The sequence below is a fragment of the Gallus gallus genome, chromosome Z (genome assembly GCF_016699485.2).
Source record: "Gallus gallus isolate bGalGal1 chromosome Z, bGalGal1.mat.broiler.GRCg7b, whole genome shotgun sequence".
In the NCBI taxonomy this organism is placed as follows: Eukaryota; Metazoa; Chordata; class Aves; order Galliformes; family Phasianidae; genus Gallus; species Gallus gallus.
Genome location: NC_052572.1, coordinates 11,924,957 through 11,946,558, shown reverse-complemented (window position 1 = coordinate 11,946,558; position 21,602 = coordinate 11,924,957). Strand labels below are relative to the sequence as shown.

Below are 21,602 nucleotides of genomic sequence, written 5' to 3'. Positions count from 1 at the left end.
ATTCAAAAAAGTCTTCAACTGACTAGATCTAATAACATTCATATAGTATGATAATGGAAAAAGATCTGTACCACTTTAGGATGATGTCAGAGTGAACTCAGTGACTACCATCTATAGAAATGCTGAGTTTAAACTCTTAATAAGCTTTATTAATTAACATGCCATTTCTTTATCAAGATTTAAGTCCACCACAGAAAACTGACTATTTATAATATTATAAATCCTCCCATTTAACATGTACAACCAAGGGGATATGGCATATGCATTATATTTAACTTGGTCATCTTTCTTTGTGCTACAGACAAAACCAAAATGGACTTCCCATTCGAGGAATTTGCTTCCATGTTACACAAAAGAAAGTATATGTCACTAAAAAAGTGCCTCCTTCTTAAACAAATAAGTAAATGCATTTTTAATGCAATCAATATTTCTTTTTTTTTTTTTCATATTTTTTTTTCTAGATAGATGGAAACTTTGCAACGCTTCATTGCAATTTCTTTTGATTCTATTTCTACCTTTTCTTAAATATGCCTGAACACAAAACAAAAGAAGTCTCTCATCCATAGAGATTGGACATTGCAAAACCACTTCTTCTTGAGACAGCTACATAAAATGCCAGCTTCATCTACTACAAAACACTGCTAAATCCAGACTTTCTTAAATTTTATACTCACAAAAGGCATATCTAATTCTTACATTTTCCTTCATAGAAACATAACAATTTAGATTTTACAGTGTTTCTTGTATTAGCGACTTTGATCTTCTTCCAGATTACTATACAAATGCCTACACTTGCATCTTTACTGGTAAGGAAATAAAATCCCTATAATAATCCCTAATGTAAGGTATATTTGGAAGTGAAGGGTAATAATGAATGATCATAACTACATATTCTGTCGTTTCATTCATTGACTACATAATATTAGACTTAAAATATTAATTCTTAACAGTGTTCTGTTGAATTCCTCTTCAAGAGAATTTGGGAAAGATGGGGTAAGGGGAGAAAGGGAGAGGAGCTGGATAAGAACTTAAAAGGTAAGAGAAAAGGTTTACTTACCTATAACTGTAGTTTTGATAGTTTTGCTCCGGCAGATTCACACTCTTGTGATGTGTGTCTCTGCTGCTATGAGCTAGGAATGAACTTAAAACAGAAGGGCCCATAGCAAGCATCCAAATGCCCCCTAACTGATCCACTTAGTTGAAATAAAGTTATTACAGCTTTATTTCTTCCTAATTTAAAGTATCTAAATTAAGATCCCAAAGAAGTGGGTAAAATGGATCCTCAGATGTAAAACATATAGGGAAAAAAACATAGATATGAGTATGCTTGTCTTATTTTAAAGAATACTTCTAATGCTCTTAACTCTTTTCAAAATAAATAAATAAATAAATAAACCCCACACATTAGCCTCTCCAGTAAAACAGTTAACAATTAACAATTTCCTTAGTCTCTTATGAATGGTGCATTATAGAAACACTTCTTAGAACTGGCCTAAAAATCTAACAGTGAACACACAATACTATATATGGAATAGTTTAAACAAATCTGAATGTTAAAAAATCTAAAGCAATTTAAAAGAGTCTACTAAAAAAGATGGGTTCCTCACAGTTTATTTTTCCAAGTAATTTTCAAGGTTATTTTCCCATTTTGAAAGGCTCAGGGCTCCTTTTAACACCACCATCTTATAAACTCTACATTATTTTGATTTGCAGTATGTGATTAAAAAAAAAAAAAAAAAGTAAGAAAGTTTTGGAGGTAGAGACTTTGAACATGAAAATTAATTCAGGAACAGGTCTAGATCTTGAAGAACATGAAGAACTGAATGTAATGTTCTGGGAAAGGTTTAGATTACCAACATTGAATCTGCTTGTCTATACACAAAAATAACCCATTTGTTTGAACAGCCACAGAAGACAAGTTCATACTGAGGTTACCAAAACAAAATTTCTTGTTGAACACCACCTCCTTGCCTGCAAGGAAATACTATCAAGAAGCACAGAAATCTTTGGGAGAGAAGTTTCTAAAAATCGATAGGATTTCCTGTACTCTCTTGATATTGTCAATTCCAGAATGTGAACTAATTACAGCTCTAGTTCTGTGAACAGCATGGAATCAGAACAGGGATCTACGCACTTTTTCAGAAGCATTCAAAAGCATCAAGTACTAAAGGAAATGTGACCACTAACAGTGATTACAAGAGAAGGATGTCCTAATGTACCTAAGCAGAGGATGGTTAACTTCTAGTTGATTGTTGTGGAAAAAGATAATCCCTTTCCATATTAGTCCTTCAGAATCACCCAAACCATAGCTAGTTAGATGATCCAAGTCTTGATAAAGAGTACCTGGATATACCCATGATACTATATATCTTTTCAAAACGGAAGATATGATCTAGATTGACCAACAAGTTGTATCTGATGGGGATATAGATGCCATTATGAGAGGAGCAATAGGAACTAAAGACCTGAGCAGTTATTACTTTGTACACTAAAGCTACTAGACATAATAAGCATATTAGAATGAAACTTCTGGTGTTGAGAGTCTTGATACTCAAAATCTCCAATTAGTCCTTTCATTAATTCATACATACAAGTTGCTTGCAAAATTAATCTGTACAGAGAGAATTCCTTGAAAGTAGAAGGAAGAGGTGTAATCGTGTCCTTCCACACATAGGAAAAGGACAAAATGTATCTTCCAAACTCTGTACCCTTTTATTATGATAAAACCAATTATACCACTCAAACCCAAGAAATCAAATACACTGAAAGGATAGAATTGTAAAAATAAGAGTACTGAAAAGCACTCATATATGGAGACAAGAGTTCTATTTTGTAATATCTGTTTTTATGTATACCTTCTAGACATTACGAAAAATCAGCCAGATTTTGCATAAGTGATTTCTGTACTTTTTCAGAAAGCAAAAGCATGAAAATAAGGTTCCAGAAAAAGTATGTTGACTTTCATAGAAGGCACTTCTGCAAAACCTAGTGTTCCACCTGTGGACCTGAGATTGCCTCCCATTTTGAGATACTTTAGCTAAGATTTTCTAATGTTTTTATTTATGTACCGGGGGAGTGAGTAAGGGGTTATATTACAGAAGGTACTATAATTTCCAAAGAGCCCTACGTCCCTATTTTCCAAATATTAGAAGTCCTCTTTTAATGCTAAGGATGTTCTGTAACATTGCCTTTATCAAGAGTAGAGGTTGTATAATTTTTAACAAGAACTCCCAGAAAACCATTTCCACCTCTTGCCTGGAATAGTTCCACCACACTGCCAGTTCCAAACCTCGGAAAGAACATGGCATATCCATCTAAAACCTTACTGTTTTAAAAAGAAGCATCTGAATATCTTTGATGAAGCATTGCACTATAGAGATTTCATAGCTGAAAAATGAACAGAAGAGATCACTGATCTGCTACCACAACTTGAGGGAGTACACCTCTATTCAAGGTACTTTATGAAAGGCAACAAAGACTGCATACACAGAAAGTGTAACATGACTGCAGTATGTATTCCCACGTCTCAATTACCAAAGCATCAAAGACACTCCCATGCAGATTTCTGCATGTGCTAACATCTACAATAAAAGCACTAGGGCGATGCTTGCTACGTACAATATCACTTATGCTATGCCAACCTACTGTACTTAGTCTGAATACATGCTACACTTGCTTGTTTTCTGGACGTAATATGATCATGATAAATGTTCTAAAGTGCACAAATGCCAGGTTTTCACATAAACACAGTAAGCAGCTTCTCAAAACTTCACAACAGATTTAGGAGTTACAGGACATTTTTCGAACAGACAAATTTTGATAGGAGCCACAGAAGAACTTACTTGCTCTCACGCCAAACCAAACAGATACAAGTATAGAACAACCCCTGAGCATACCAGCTTGCAGAAGTAGAATCAACTTAGAAGCAATGACAAAAATGTTACAATAAATAAGAACCATATTTCTCTAAGGTAACAGGTTTTCAAGTAACCTGCCATGAAACTGGTAAAAATCCTCCTTTTCAGTACTTGCTTTAATCATGACTAAAACTTTGGCAGTCAGAGAGAAAAGAGGTTCTATCTAGCACTGAAGCACCTCAACGCCAGTGAATAAATGGTGATTATTTATCCCAAAATAAGGCAGTAACTCCTCCACCTGATCCAAAGCAATTGCAGGAACTCTGGAATAACTGAGATCTGGAAGAGGATGCAGGTATAAGTGAAGCATAAAGTTGGAACACTTATTTGGTGAGATGGATATCAAGCAGTGGTGAAGAAGAGAGACTGCATCATACAAAAATCGCTCCTTTCCCCAAAGAGAAACAAATCAGTCTACCTGTGGCTATATAATAATAGTATACGAACTTCACAACTTAAGTACATAATTTCTTGAAAGCCAGAAAAAAAAGGAGGAGTTTTAGTCTTGTTCAAAATTTTGAAGGCTGTGATAAAAGATACACTCCGATTTTCCAGATGTTTCTTATCTAAAGCATGCTGCTCAATTTACCTAGCACTGAAAAAATAAAAGTAACTTCAGTAGAACAAAATATTCAGAGACAGACCCCAAGCCCTCCATGAATAAGTTTAAAATTACTGATTACAAGATGATGCAAACAGAGCACAAAAATGATCCATTTCATTAAATCAAAATTAAAGGCAGTAAGGATCTCTTGAGGTTAGCACTTGTTTTCTAAATAGATTGACAAACAACATTTTCTAACAAGACTTGATTTAGTTACCAAATGGCGAATATCTGAAGGTAAAAATTTTTGTAACCTCAGCAATTTATATTTATATACACACTCTCTCTCTTTTCTGATACCTATGAAATAGAAAAACAAACAAACAAGCAAACAAAAACCTCACCATGAATAGGGAGAAGATATGCAATCTCTAGTGGCTAAAATCCAAACTCTACATAAAAATAGTTGCATCCTTGTAAGTATGTCCAAAATCACCATTTCCAACTACGAGCTTTTGAAGTTAGAATGTGCTCTACTTACACATCTCCAAAATTGTTCCTGAAATTAACTAGTAAATTTGCATTATATGATTTTTTTTTTCTCAGAAGTTAAACACAGTGCAAAGGAAGCTTTTGAGAAATACTTATGTTAACATATTACTACCTCATTTATAAAATAAATCTTAATTTGAAGATTTACACATGTATCTTGAATTCACTTGGAGATTTTTGAAGCCTAAGGACCATCAAATCATCACACAAAAGCAAAAAAATAAAGTAGATTCGAATGAAGTTAGTTAAGTCAACATGTATAGCCACTGAAGTGACAATATTTCAGAGGCTCATTTGGTTCTGTGTTAGTGATCATGCAGATATAGTATTCCTCTAAGAAGTATAATACGTGCATAATAATGAATAAGAATATTGAAAATCCAGGTGAACACTGGATACAACATAGTATGTTTTAATCAATCATTACAGTGGCTTGAAAAGAATAGATGTGATTACAGTCTAACATCTCCTTCACATTAGGTTTAAATGGGAATATGAATAGATGGGAGTAAAAGTTTTTTCTGTATTTTCTTATATTAGGTAACAAGCATGAATAATTCAGCTACCAGAACTTACTGCAAATTTTGACTCATGGTACTGCTGGGATTTTAGAAACTTTATAAACCATCTTAATCATACTTCAGTCCCACGGTTCAAGTAAGAATAGGTTAGAAAGAATTTTGAAACATAAGAACTTCACTTTCCACACAGTAAGACCCCAAATAAAGAAAATCAGCTATTAAAAATATGCATATATGAGAGATTACAGTTCATTGCTGGAGGGGAATGGAGATGAATGTTGTAGAAGAACCTACACTGAGTAAACAGAACTGAACTATGTGACAATGAAAGGAAGTATTTTTTTTTTAAATATATATATATATATGAGTTTTGTAGGCATATATATATATATGTATATATACTAGTATAATATATAGTGTATACACACACACAATCCTTTTACCTTTATCTTGCACTTCTTTTGAAAATCGCTCCCTTTCAATAGCTGATTCACGTTCTATCCGCTCAATTTCAGCCAATGCATCCAATTCTACTTCATCATATGACGTTATAGTTCCTTGTTGCGAAACCTGTTGCTGTGTCTGTACCACAGGAGTTTGAGGTTGTTTTGCAGCAACTGAAGTGTTCTGTTGTAAAACAGGCACTTGTTGTGCCTGAAGGAAAGCTGTCTGTTCATGCTGCGGCAAACACTGAGCAGCGTTTAGTGGGCGGTTAACATCCTGTGGAGTAACGGGTGTTTTAGAAGTCTGTCCTGGGTACTGCACATTAAAAGGAATATCACCCTCTGACACACTGCTGTTTTCCAAACCAGAAAGCATATCATCCTGCTGGTCCAAATCCGAAGATCTTACACGAGAGAGTCTTAATGTAAGCTTAGTGGAGTCCTTGGAAGGAGAACTAATGATATCATACATTGCAGCTTTTTCAGTCTGGTCTTTTTCATCCTTGCCTAACTTCATTTTCTTTTGTTTCTTTTGCTTTCTTTCTGGAGAATCTAACAATATGTCTGGGGGAACATCTCTAGGTGATGAATAAGGTGGAGGCTGAGATTGTAGGATTAAAGGTGGTCTTGATCCTAGAATAATAATTCAGAAAAACTGAACAGTTATGTTGTTTCATGTTTATATAAAAACACACTAAATATAACCTACATATTTTTAATGTGTATTTGTAAAAATATCTGTGTTCACAAAAGATCTAAATAAGATTGGTAGGAAGCACATTATTCCTAGATCAAGATGTAATCCAGATAGTAGCACTCTATTTCCTAGGAATTTTTGGCAACTGCAGGTGGAGAAGGGATCATTTCAGAGAAGATGGAACAAAAAAACCCACCACCACAAAAAATAATAATAATAATAATTTTTTAAAAAGTACCTGCAGATTTAGAATATCAACTATTAAAAATAGGGAATGTAAGCAAATTGACTGCAGAAAAAGAAAAGATAAAAAAGAATCTTCATAGGGTCCAACGATGAAGGATCAGTGGATAGATACTAGCCATTTCAGCCATGCATTTTTAAACAATTATTTTAAAAAAGGAAGACAAAAAAAGAGAAAAAGAAAACAACAAAACATACAAATGTAGTTTAGGGGTCTTTCCCTACCTTACAGTTCCACAGAAAGGTGAAAATAGAAAACATATTAACAGATAAATTGGCCTTTCCTTCTTGCTTGACTCTGACAGTTCATTTTTGAGATTATTTTCTTTTTAATTTTGGTAAACTCATTCTACCCCCTTCCCACTTCCCCATTATTAGCTAGAAAATACTAATTGTCTTAAGGCATTATTTTATCATTTTCTGCCATACCTCACCTCTTTTTTTTCTAATTTTTTTCTAATTTTTTTAAACATACAAATTTTTACTTCTACATGCGATAATTCCAGACTTTGAGCATATCTACAAAAGATTTTAAAAGTGGACATTTTTCATAAAAACATTCGTCAGTTCAGCACATTTAATTTTTTCTTTCCTCAAATTAAAACAACTCCCCATAGCTATTAGCCCAGAAAAAAACTTTGAAAGGCAAGTAACTTACACTTAAAAAAAAAAAAAAGAAAAAAAAAAAGAAAAAAAAAAAGGAAAGAAAAAGGAAGAGAAACCAAGAGAAAAGAAAAAGAGGATGGACCAACAGGCTCCAGCCTGCTTTTGTTCAAACAAAGGAAACATTTCTCTGATCCTTCATCCACTAGGGAATACTGATCTTCAGAAAGAGCTGCCTGAGGTATTGTTAGTCGTTCTGTTTTAGACCATCATAAGTCAGTACTTCTAGAAACATTCAAAAATTGATTGGAAGACAGGACCCCTATGTGCTTCATTCAAGAAACACTACTAAATAAGTAAGCAGATTTATTCTGCAGCTTAAATGTATAGTAGATATTTTAAGAAATATTAATCATTAAACAATGTACTGATCTGTAAATGAAAGAAAAAATGGATAAGTCTTGCAAAGCTTCAGTTAAAATGAAAGTTGTTTCCTTACTGATAACTTTGCAGACTGCTATATGTTAGTTTCTCTCTCTAATGAGATGAGTACATAACACTGGGTATCTTACACAGTTCTTGACCATGAGAAACAAACTCTATTTTCTGCCAGTAATATCTACCTTGTTGGGAAGCCCTGTTTTGATTCATCCTGATTCTCAAGACTTTTCTGGTGCTTCATTTCAGCTTGTCAAATTAGTTGCAACATACCAAAGTCCTGGCTACACCCTACAAAACTCTCTCACTTGTCTTCCACCAGATTCCTGTTCTTGGTGTGCATGTAGATGTCTGCACACAAACGCATCCTAATTACCATATCTTTAGACAATAACTTACAAGATTGTCTCAGCATAAAGCATAGCAGAAATTGTTAGTGATTTATTTCCTTTAAGGTAATGAGTACCACTAGGTGGAAACAGAGGCTGCATTTTGTCTACAAATATTAGAGGCAGCTCAAATTTTTTCAAAGAGGATTTACTGTCATCTTTAATCTTGAATCACTTCAATGAATATCTCTGAAACTGAAATACTGAAATGCTTATTGCTCTACAGTTATGACTCAAAGAGAGGACAAAGATACGATTCTCCCTTGCCCTAAACTTGTAAGTAAATACGACAAGATCATTCTGATTTGGTATTGATTTTTTCATGCTGAAAAATAACACTGCAGCAACAGGTGAGGTTGTTTTTTTTTGTTTTGGTTTGGGGTTTTTTTGGCTTTGTTTAATCTTTGAGTTGACTTGGAGTTGGAGGTCAGAAGGATTTCAGTACATTACATTCAATGTACTTAGCAAATGAAGTAATAAAGTACAGTCTTCCCTCTGCTAGGCAGCACTACGAATAGCTATCTTTCCCCTGAAGGCATTGAAGGTAAAGTCTATAAGCTGCATATTAAACGTACATGTTCTGAGATATCTACAGATGATGTTAAGCCTTTGGCAATAAATGGATATAGGCAGTACAATAACTAGATTTTGAAGCAATTGGGGAAAAAAAAATGTATTCTGGATAAGTTTAGTTGTACCACAGATGTTAGTAGTTTTGAACACGTATCACACACTGAACACACAACACACTGCTGGATGCTTAGACTTTAGACAAAACATTATTCATTAGACAGAAAAAGTTTTGCCTATTGCTACAGAAGTCAGTCTGGAATATTTCCTATGGGCAAAGGCTTGAAACATTATACATCTGAGAACAAAGCTATCACAAGACTTTTTGACAACAAAAGAAATGTTTTTATGACAAGAATAGACATACAGGTATGATACGTTAGCTGAAGCAGTCAAGATTATGAAGCTGAGAAGGTAAATGCTGTCAGTATAGTAAAACATATGATGATCTTTGAAAGTGACCTTTGTGAATGACTCCACTGTCAGAATATTCGTCTAGAACAGAGAAATATGTAAGTAGCTTTCCAGTCTAAGTGTAGAGCTGTGCACTAATTTGTGAGAAAAAAAAACAACTGACTTTCTGTTGTTGAACTTCCATAGTAACAGTAAAAGAGCCTTGTCCAAATTTCTTTGCATGGCAAGAATATATGAAAGTTGTGAGATAAGAAGAGATTTTCCTCTGATTTGGGAAGGTCATTCTATCATTTCTGACTGATGATGATCCAGATAATGCCAAATATAACTGACAAATAGGTAAAATCGTGTGAAGTAAGGACTCTACAAAGAACAAATACACCCATAAACAATACGTCTATAGCTTCTCTTGTACAAAGTCATCCTGACCACTCATGATAACCTAGCTATTGGTTATACTAGTTTTCTTAGTGATAGATGGCACTGAGTATGGAAGAAGTTTTACAAACTGCATTAGCACTTTTAACACTTTTTCTTTCCTATAAATTTAGAATGATTTTTTTCATATCCTTTGTAGTGCAAGCAACTACAAAATGCATTACATTAACACTGACTCAGCGACCTTAAGAATATAAAGTTTCAAAAATACTTTTTTTTCCCCTCCCCCATGAAGTGGCTTCACTTGCTCATTGTACATCTGTAATTTGGGTAGCAAAGAAATAAGCTTCTGTTCAGGAGGTTGTACATGTCACTGATATCTAAATCTTACAGTTTTTGGACTGCATACTTTCTAATTATGTTAGAAATAATTTTACTTCTTACTTAAGTACTTGCATCTTACCTAACTATTCATGATACTCTCTCTGATCACCTTTGAGCCTCTCTAGAACTACTTGCCTTTCAAAGTTGGTGCATCAAAATCACATCACTAGTCACATTCTTGGTTGTAACCCACATGGTTAAAAAACAATTCTTAAGGTGATTGGGAACATAGAACTTATATTTAGAAGAGTTACTAGCTTTTCAGTCACATAACAACAACTTTAAAAGATTCACTCCAAACAGATTCTTCATTTTCCTTTAAATAATCTTCAGGTAACACTTCCCAGATGTTCAAAGAAAATCTTTCACCAATCCTACATGCTCTTTTGCTAGAAGTATTGCTGTTATGCATCAAGACCAGAAAAAAATTACTAGTGAACAAACAAAGACTGATGTATAATACTTGCTTCATAGTTTGCTTCTGGAGAGAAGCACCACAAATTTTCAAAGTGGTATGCCTTTTAAAGTTCATTACAATGTGATTCTCCAGACATCACCATAGAACATAACCATAAGGAAGTGTGCTGCCTCCCTGTAATATTTCTAGGAAACCTCCTAGTCTGATTTGCTCCTCTGATTATTATCCTTTACTGTCAGTTCAGGCCAGCACTGAGAGAACCCTGAGGATTATCAAAAAGGACTCCTGGGGACTGGGACAGTTAGTGAACAAAGAGGGAGCAGATGTAAAGGTGGTATTTTCCTCTATCCCTTCAGTGGCAGGGAGGGATACTTGAGAGGACCAGGAAAACTCATCTCACAACTGCATGGCTGAGAGACTGGTGCAATAGCAAACAAACAAACAAAAAAACCTTGGTTTTTTTTTTTTTTTTTTTTTTTTGACCATGGGGTGGTTTACTTGGTGCCTGGCCTGATGGCTGCTGATGGGTCTCAAGTGTCTCAAAAGGGGAAACAGATCCCATCCCAGGAGCTAGCAGAGCTTTAAAATAGGTAAAGGGTGCAGGGAATAAAACCAGGCCCACTAGAGGTGAGCTTCTAGGAACGATGATGGATTTGGGGATGAATAAGGAGTTCAGATGAAGTGCAACTACACCAATGCAAGCAGCATGGGCAAGAAACAGGAGCAGCTGGAAGCCATCATGCAACAGGCATACTGTAGCTTAGTTGCCATTACTGAAACATGGTGGGATCCTCCCACAGCTGGAGTGATGTAATGGATGGCTATAAGCTCTTCAAAAGGGATAGGCAAGGAAGGAAGGGTGGTGGTGTGGCTCTCTATATTACAGAGTGTTCTCCTCTTGAGCTCAGGGCTGGGAATGATAAGATTGAGTATCTATGGGTAAAGATCAAGGGAAGGGCTAACAAGGCACACATTCAGGTGGGAGTCTGTTATAGACTGCCTAACCAGGATGAAGAGACAGATGAGGCATACTAAAAGCAGCTGGCAGAAGCTGTGTGATCTCCAGCCCTTGTTCTCATAGGAGATTTCAACATCCCTGATATATGTTGGAGATACAATACAGAGCAGAAGCAGCAGTCTAGGAGGTTTCTAGAGTATATGGAATATAACTTCCTGATGCAGCTGGTGAGAGAGCCTACCAGGAGAGGTGTCCCGCTAGGCCTGCTGTTCACAAACAGAAAAGGACTGGTGGGTGATGTGGAGGTCAGGAGCTATCTTGGACAGAGTGACTATGAAATGGTAGTGTTCTCGATTCTTGGTGAAGTCAAGAGGTGAGGCAGCAAAACCGCTACCTTGGACTTCCAGAGAGAGGACTCTGAATTGTTCAGGACACTGCTAGGGAGGGTCCCTTAGGATTCAGTCCTGAAGGGTAAAGGAGTCCAGGAAGGCTGGATGTTCCTCAAGAAGGAAGTCTTGAAGGCATACAAGTAGGCTGTCCCCCTGTGCTGCAAGATGAGCTGGTGTGGAAGAAGACTGGCATGAGTGAACAGGGAGCTTTTCCTGAGGCCCTAGGAGACAAAAAGAATCTGCCTTCTGGGGAAGAAGAGATGGGCAACTCAGGGAGAGTACAAAAAAGTTGTTTGGATATGCAGGAAGAAAAGTAGGAAAGCAAAAGCCCAGTTAGAATTCAGCTTGGCTGCTGGAGTAAAAGGAAACAAAAAACTGTTCTACAAATATATTAACTGTGAGAAGAGGGCTAAGGAAAATCTCCATCCTTTACTGGATACAGTGGGGAATGTGACCACTGAGAATAAGAAGGAGGCTGAAGTTCTCAATACCTTCTTTATACCTGTCTTTAAAAGTCAGATCAGTTACTTTCCAGGTACTCTACCCCTGGCCTGGAAGTCTTGGATGGAGAGCAAAATAAACCCTCACGATTCAAGTAGAGACAGTTAGAGAACTACTATTCCACCTGGACTGCCACAAGTCTATGGGGCTGGATGGGGTCCATCCAGGGGTACTGAAGGAGCTGGCAGAGGTTATTTCCAAGCCACTTTCCATCATCTTTCAGCATCTCTGGTCCCAGAGGGCTGGAAGCTTGCCCGCGTGACTCCCATCTACAAGGAGTGTCATAAGGACAATCCAGGCAACTAGAGGCCCATCAGCCAGTCCTCGGTGCCAGGAAAGGTTATGGAGCAGATCATCTTGAGGGAGATGTGTGGCATGTGCAGGAAAACTAGGGAATTGAGCCAAGCCAGCTTGCGTTCATGAAAGGCAGGTCCTGCTTGATCAACCTGATCTCCTTCTGTGATCGAGTGACCTGCCTGGTGGATGAGGGAAAGGCTTTTGATGTAATTTGCCTAGACTTCACAAAGCCTTTGACACTGTCTCCCACAGTATTGTCCTGGAGAAGCAGGCAGTCCATGGCATGGACAGGTGTACCCTTTGCTAGGCAGAAGTCTGGCTGGATGGTGAATGGAGTGAAATCCAGCTGGTGACCGGTCATGAGTGGTGCTCCCCAGGGGTTGGTACTGGGGCCTGTCTTGTTCAATATCTTCACTAATGACCTGAATGAGTGCACCCCTCACTAAGTTTGCAGATGACACCAAGTTGGGAGGAAGTGTCAGTCTGCCTGGGGGTAGGAAGGCCCAACAGAGCAATCTGAACAGGCTAGATAGCTCAGCTGAGGCCAGTGGGATCAAGTTCAACAAGACCAAATGCCAAGTTCTGCACTTTGGCCACAACAATTCCAGGCAACGCTACAGGCTTAGGGCAGAGCAGCTGGGAGACTTGCAGAGAGGAAATGGACCTGGGGGTGTTGGCTGATTCTCAGCTGAACGTGAACCAGCAATGTGCCCAGGTGGCTAAGAAGGCCATTGCATCTTGATTTGTATCAGAAAGAGTGTTGCCAGCAGGAACAGGAGCTGACCATCCATATTGTACTAATGTTTCTCTGTTGGAAAGACAGAGAATCTGATGCCGACAGAATCTGAGGAACATTCACAACTTACTGCCAAAAGATTTCAAGAAACAGCAATTACACCGTACAAATGGGAAGAACAAAATAATTTTTTATTTAATATGGTCTTCGTAATCACCATCACATAAATGGAACTTCTTCATTATAATAGAATCAGACAAATTCTCCCTGAAAACGTAGGTAAAACAATCTCACAATTGTTAATAGTAATTTGTGCCTCCACCCCTCTGAAAGTGAAAACACAGACTCTTCAAAAGACTACTAAAGGGCTTGTCTAGTGTATGGCCTGTATAATTTCAGCACATTCCAGGAGAACAATTTCACTGTAAGAATTGAGAGAATAATTAAAAGGTAATATTCCAAAGTGAGTTTGCTAAGTATCATCAAATCAAAATAATTTGATTTTATGAAGCAGTTGGCTTTGAGAAATAAAGAGAAGTTAATGTCACATTTGGACTTAGGCATGACTTTCTAAACAGTTTCTCATAGCAAGTTCACAAACAGCTGAGGAAAGTCTAGGCAAAAAAATCCTAAGACTGCAATACACCGTATTGGAAAAATGTTTCCAAAGAAAGGGTATCAAGTTTATTGTAAAAATGGGTGAACAGAATGTGGGCAAAGCAGTGCAGAGCACAGTCCTAAGAGTAGCAATAATAAAATGTTTGTCAACATCAACTTTTCAACTAATAGAATTAGAAATTACCTTCACTAACATAATGATTACACTGAACTTTTTGTTGAGTTTTTGGGAGAGGCCGACAACTGTTTTTAAAGAAAGAAATAAAATTACAATTGCCTTGCTATTGAAACAAAATAAATGGAGTAAGAAAAAGCACAGACTTTACTCATCTGAGAAAGAGCAATTGTAATAACAAGACAGGAAAGTGGACAAACTCTACATAAAGGCAGCAGTATGTTTATAGCAGCTTGCAAGAAGAATCTAATTTGTTACCAAAGAGCAGCTGTATTCTCATATGTAACAGGAATAAAATACAAGATGTCATTTCTAACTCCTCCTCCTCCTAAGTCTTCAAGCTGTGCCATGTGACAATTTAGGGCAGTACAACATCAAGACAAATAGACAAAATAGAATTCAAATAACACAAAAGACATTTAGAGGCTTAGAAATGCTGACTTATGTAAAGACAATAGAAAGAAGCAGCACTGTTCCATCTGTAGATTAGATGGTGGAAGACATCTTAGCAGTCTTTGATATGTGCATGAATCCTACATGAAAAAAGGGGACATGAATTGTTTTTCCTCAATCACCGGAAAGAAATCAAGACATGTTATCCCTAACTCCAACAAAAATGTTCCATATAAAACATTAGGAAAAGTGCTTTCTAGCAGTAGGAATTCAAACAAACCACAAGAGGGAAGAAACCACTTCTTTTTAGCAGAAAATGAGATGGAATTTATGGGAGTGACACTAATACAGCCCATCCAGGGTGAGAGTAAGAAGATGGAAAGCCCTCAGTTAATTTGTGCTTTATTTTCTGAAACCCCAGAGCCCTTCTCTGGAAATCTTCCCAAAATCTGTACTATATAGAATAGACACGTGTTTTTCTTTTGATTAATAAACTATGCTGATGTCTATTTTCAAACAGTGTAACTTCATTTAGAATTCAGGCTTAAAGGGACAGTACATTAGACAGATGAAGAACTCAGATTTGGGAGGTTTTTTGGAATTGATTGCATTCATTTTCCACATACTTCTTCAATAAATTTCAAGAAAGAGTTCCACCACTTTCTCCACAGTTCGAAACACTGCATGAAAAGAAATCAGCTCTGGCTGTTCCCGCTTAAAACTGCTGCATTTGGAAGCATCCTTGTGTAAAAAGTTAAAACTTGAAGAAGAATGAATGCTTCTTTTGACCCTGTCAGAAAACACTTCAGAATGAATTTCTTCCACCTTTCATGCAAAGGAGAGAGGGAAAGATTATATTCCTTCGTAAGTATCTTTGGCAGCACTGAAGTCTGCAACAGAGATTTGAAAACATTTGTAGTCCTCCTTACAATCCATTATATACAGAGACCAAGCAGAAAAGAACCTCTCCGGAGAAATCTTACAAATACTTGAGAAAATAAAAGTGAACTTGCCAAATTATTCAGAAAATAGTCAAGTACCCACACTAATTTGGAAGACAGCAGCTTCTAAAAAAATGTCTGGGTACAACTGTAATTCTCACTGTCTTATACAATGTTAGAAGGTTATGTTGAACTATTTCCTGTAAGACAAATAGTAATTTCTGGGGGAAATGCAAGTTATTTCTGGGGGGGGGAAAACAAGGTGCCAAAGTTTAGTTCAGTAAGGGTTGTTGTTATTCCCTACATACGTTTCCCTAGGAATTCCCAAAATGTATGGAAACAGGACTGTAAAAATAGGAGCCCTTCTCTTTGGAAAGCAGTGGTTTAAACCTCAAGGAAGACTTTCCTTTATACACATCTTTAAAAGTTGTCTTTAAATATGTATATTATATTATATTTTATATATATATATATATTTTTTTCCTCTAAAGATCCAGAGTGGTGGGAAAGTAGAACAAACAGATAAAGGACTTTGATAAGTGATCCATTTTGGGTAATGGATTCCACAAAATATTTTATGAGATCAACAGAAAGAAATTTCTTCTTCAGAGATGAATCATAGGAATGAATTTTCAGTGATAGCTGATAAAGTAGTAGACAACAGCAGAAAGTAGACACAGAACTCTGTTTTCATAAAGAGAAGACCAAAATTTATACTAACAAGGAAGGATAAGGTCCAACCTAAAACCTTCTGCATAGAACTTCAGCTGCTGGGGTACCTTTACTGGAGCAAAAGAAGTGAAGCAATAATTTCTGTATCAGAGAAACTATACTCTATTCAGTAAGTGAACAACCAATCCAAAGAACAAATATAACTTGTCTCTTCTCAAATATTTTCTTGAGTTACAAACAAAACTTAGTCCTCATTCAATTTCTGTCACTTGGACAGCTATCATACAGTTTTAAAATGATTCAAGACTTTGCAACCGCAATCTCCAAATCACCACATGCCTTTGCTATTTCCATGTCAAAATGCCATGCAGTCTGTACTTTTATCTTCAATAATTGCCTCACATTTCTACTCTACATAAGAAAGTATAGATATTGTAATACCTTTCCCTGAGATCTTTTACTTGGCTCACATCTAGTGCCATTCTTTCTGTCCTCCCATACAGTTACATATTTTGCTGATTTTCATTATCACAGTTTGCAACACATCAACCAAACTTTCAAAGTCTACTGACAGCAGCAACGAAAATTTCACAATTACTTCTTTTCTCATCACTGGAAAATTTATCAGCACGATCAACAACCTTCACTTCAAATCAAGCCAAAAACTCACTGCCAGAAATCACATACTCTAAGCAGTCTTGTAATTATCTGGATGTCTTCAGTACATTTATAAAATTAGATCAGAGGAAGTAGATGCAAGGTTCTTGGAGCATCAAGAACTCATTCTCTCAATCAGGATTCATTAATCTCAAAGAAGGCACAGTGGTACCACCACTAGTAAGAGTATTTCAGTTATGTGCTTTTTCATCAAGAAAAATAAATCTTACAGGCAAGTAAATAAAAAAATACCTCTTGCACTTTTTCAGTACCCCTAATGCTGAAACATTACAATATGAACAGCAGAATCAGACTGTTTTCAGAAAAAAATAGAGATATCTTCAAAATGGGTTCTGAGACAGCCAATTTAAACAGCTGCAATTTAACAAAAAATACTCTTCTGGCTGAGTGGTAATCACATATCTGAATGTAAGAAGCCTAGTTTCACAGTGTTGTGAATGACCTACAAACATGGATTCTGTGTAATTAGTTTAAGAAAAACAACCACGTTTAGACTTTGGCATTCATACAAGTCTTACAAGGCCCTTAGCACAGGATCTCCTAAAATAATGATGCTGCTGGCACGCTATACAAAATACTTTTCACTTGCATTTGAGTCACATTTTTTTTTACATCACCGCCAATATACATATATATTAGATGAACCACAGAGATCATTTAGCAGTCACAGAATCAAAGGATAATTCAGTTAAGACCTCAGAAGGTCTATAGTCCATCTGTTGGCTCAAAGCGGGGTGAGCAAAGTCAAATCATTATGCACAGTTTTATACTTGAAAACCTCCTGGAATGGAGAACGCGCAGATTCTCTGAACAACCTTTTGCAATGATTGACTATCCTGATAATTAAAAAGGTTACCCTTATATCCAGACAAAACCTTCAATTTCAATTTATGTTCATTTTATCTCATCCTTTCTCTAGACCACTCTGAAGAGCCTCTTCATAGGTTCGAGAAGGCTGCTGTAAGCTCTCCCTGACTCTGAGGACTTGATTTATCCAAGCTGAACACGCCTAACAACCTCACCTTCTCTGTAATCAGTCCCTTCTCCCTATCAGCCTAACCTGAGTACCCAGAAATAATCAATTGTGTTCCAGAGTTAAATGGGAAGAAAGCACTCTTGCATCTTTCTACTATTTCTATATAATACATAAGCACTAAAAACCTCTGCTACCAAAAATACACTCAAACCCCTGCTTCACTAAGTCTCATGCATCTCCATAATTGCTTTTTAACAATAACATTATAAATAGTGGTATGCTTTCTAGATTTTAGCATAAAGAATTATTTTGAGCAGATTTTTTCTCTTCCATTTCAACTGACATTTTGCCCTATTCCTTCTCCATAGCTAAGGTGTTCAGGCTTCATTTATGCTATGTGTATTGTGTTCATTGAACTACTTTCAATTTCATGATCTTTAAATTTGATGATTGCAATTAAGACAAGAGTTGCATGTTAAAACACTTTTGAGGTGGTCAAGAGTTCAATACTCGTAATGCTGCCTTGAAACTACTTGTTATGCAGAGCAACTGAATCCATTCTTATAAACAATTTAATCCTCACTTAAGAAAGGATTTTGAATCCTTCTGTCCTCCATTAATTTGAGATATGTTTTGAAGTACCATTTGTCAATTTTTGGACCTCCAGAAATTTCTTCTGGATGAGGGCTCAAAATAATTTCGTTACTGAAATCTAATTACATACTCCTTAGTCCTATTGGAAACCAGAATTCAGAAGGACTAACTAAATACCTCTTTAAACTCTCTGTTCCTATTAATTAAGAAAATACATTGACACATATGACTGCTAGACTACCTTTAGGGGTTCCATCACTTCCAGCTGGAGAACAGACTGACTGTGGTGACCTCAAGGAAAAAGATGCAGCATTTCTTATTGAAGGATCGCCATCCTAAAGTGACAATGATAAAAAATATCATTATGAGCATGAATATTTCATAAAATAAAGACTGAAATTAGTACCTACATTGATAACACTGATTAGCTGAAAAAACATACAATAAATATTAGAAAAATATTTATATGAAAATCTTTACAATTTAGACTGTGGTTTAGTAATGTTACAGAGCAGCAGAGCTCTTAGACGAAACTATCACCATAATATGCAGAGAAAAAACATATTCATATGTAGAACTTTCTTGTTACAAGCAGTTATAGCGAAAGGTTGATAAGCAGAAGTATGAACTCCATATAATAGCTAAAAGTGAGCATAAAAATTAGCTTTTAAAACACATTAGACAGTTTTTCCACTTAGCCTACCCCTAAAGCATATCTAGAATGCCATCACAGTTTTACATTTAAGCAAATCAACACTTCGTTTTCACGCCCTTCTGCATACCAACCACACATCTGGACTGAACAAAATCTGTAGCACCCCCAATGGAGCATCTGAGACAGTCTTGCCTGTGACACAATTTGAGTAATTTTAGCGAGTTAATTGCCTATCTAGACAGTTTTATGGGAAACAAACTGGTGGAAATTAAAAGAAGTTCCACAACACAGCAAAAACAACAACAACAACAACAAAAGTTTTACTATTCTTCTACCTTTGCACAAAGCCACTTGCTTTAAGGGAACTCCTAAATTCTGACAAATTTCATAATACAATACCAATTACAATGTAAGAGTGTTCATCCTCTATCTTTAAGAATGTGAATGTGACTTTTATCCCTACATTGTTATTTTAAAATGAAATATGAAAACCTTTATTCAGACTCCCAATTCATATTATTATTTTCCTTAAATCGCTGTCATGGAGCCCTCTGCTGGCCAAGAGTATATATATTCAGTCAAGGAAGTAGATTTAAACTTCTATAGAACAGTATTTCCTATCATAAGCATTGTTTTTTAAACAATGATAAGAATGATGGGGGGTTAAACACAAACAAATATATATATATTGAGCTGGAATCCAGGAGGATTGTCAACTCCTGACTCAAAACAAGCCAACACAGGAGCACTGTCCAAATGCCTCTTGAACACTAACAAAGCTGGAGTCACGACCCTGGGGAGCTTGTTCCAGTATCTGAACACCATCTCAGTGAACAACTTAACATCCACTACTAACTTTATCAGCTCTAAGCCATCACATCCTATCACTGATTGCCAGAGAAAACGGATCAGCACCTCCCTCTCTGCTCACCTTCAAGAGGAAGCTATAGACAGCAGTCATCTATCAGTTTCCTGTGAGATGCACAAAACAAAAATTCTCATCCACTCCTCATAGTTACACCTTCTAGTCCCTAGCATCTCTGTTGCCCTTGTTTGGACATGTTGTAATGATTTTATATCATCTTTATATTGCAGAGTCTCTGCAATAAAACAGCACGTGTTACTCAGGATAAGGTCAGACTGATGCTGAGCCTAGTGGGGCAACCACTTCTTTCAGCTGGCTAGTTATACTCAGCTTAACGTACCCATAAAAAATGGTTGTCTCTTATGGCCATTGGGGTATATTGCTCACTCATATCGAGCTTACCATAAACAAAAAAAGGTTAGTGATTGCCTCATGCTCAGATCTATAAATATATGACTGCAACGCCTACCTACCCTTAAGGGAATATATCATTCTTCCTCCTCCTAATTTAGAATTGTCTGCAAACTTAGTGTCACTCAACTCCTGTGTCATGGATAAATATCCAGGTCATGGATAAAAATTTTGAAGAGGACTGGCCTAAAACTGAGTCCTGGGGAACATGACAAGTGGCTGGCCACCACTCCATTTACTACAGCTCCTTGTGCACAACTCTTCTGCCAGTTGTTCACTCATGATATTGTATGCATATGTACAGTATCTAGCTATATGTTGGATATTTTGTCCAAGATATTATGAGAGACAGTATCAAAAGCTTTGCTAAAATCCAAAAGAAATCATCTGCATCCACGGCCTTCCCTTTGTTATCTGAGTGAATAACCCTATCATATTGGAATATTAAATAAGTCATGACTTTCTCTTCATGAACCCATGTTGCTTTAGACCAATTACTGCCAAGTCCTTCACACGTTCTTCAACAAGTCCCAGAATAACGTCCATAACTTTACCAAGCACCAAACTGAGACAAACAGTGCTGTCACTACCAGGGTATTCTTTCTTACTCTTCTTGAAAATTGGAATAACATTAGCAAGCTTCCAGGCAGCTGTGAACTCTCCAAATTCCAAAGACCATTGATAAGTAACTGAGAGAGATTTGGTAATAACATAATCCAATTCCTTCAGTATCTTGAGATGAGTTTCACTGAGTCCCATAGTCTCATGTGCATCCAGCTGCAGCAGCAAATCCCATACGTGTTCACTGTCAAAGGAGAGTTTATCACTCTCATAACCACAGGACTCCAAGAGTTCCAGGACCCATCAGTGGCATTAAAAACAAATGCAAAAAAATGTCTCTCTCTGCTTTCTCTTCATCCCTATTTGTAGAGTGAACAACCATCAAGTAATGGACCAGTGCCTTTTTTAGCTCTCCTTTTGATGTTAACATACTTCAGAAAACCCTTTTAGTTATCCACTACAGCACTGGCCAGCTTCAACTCTAACTGAGCTTTGAATTAATCAATTTTCTCCCTACAGTGGTGAGCAGCGTTTCCAAAGTCCATACTATTTCTTTTTCCCCCCTCTGTTCCTGAAGGAGATAACTTTAGCCAAGCCAGCCTTCTGCCCTCATCCTGGCTGAGTAGTATAGTAGACTCTATAGTAGACTCACACAACGATACCTACTTTAT

General features: G+C 36.7%; 1 protein-coding gene across 11 annotated transcripts in view; it reads right to left on the bottom strand.

The window, feature by feature from the left end:
• LOC427439 (Nipped-B homolog-like) overlaps positions 1-21,602 on the bottom strand; it is a 159,425-nt gene that overhangs the window by 59,991 nt on the left and 77,832 nt on the right. For 8 of the 11 annotated variants that reach the window (XM_046905814.1, XM_015277520.4, XM_046905815.1 and 5 more), the window contains 2 exons: positions 18,681-18,774; positions 5,978-6,610 (listed from right to left, as the gene is read on the bottom strand). In XM_046905814.1, the coding sequence (XP_046761770.1) occupies positions 5,978-6,610; positions 18,681-18,774 (727 nt within the window). The remainder of the gene's footprint in view (positions 1-5,977; positions 6,611-18,680; positions 18,775-21,602) is intronic. The other 3 variants (XM_040656537.2, XM_040656536.2, XM_040656540.2) reach the window with 1 other exon arrangement.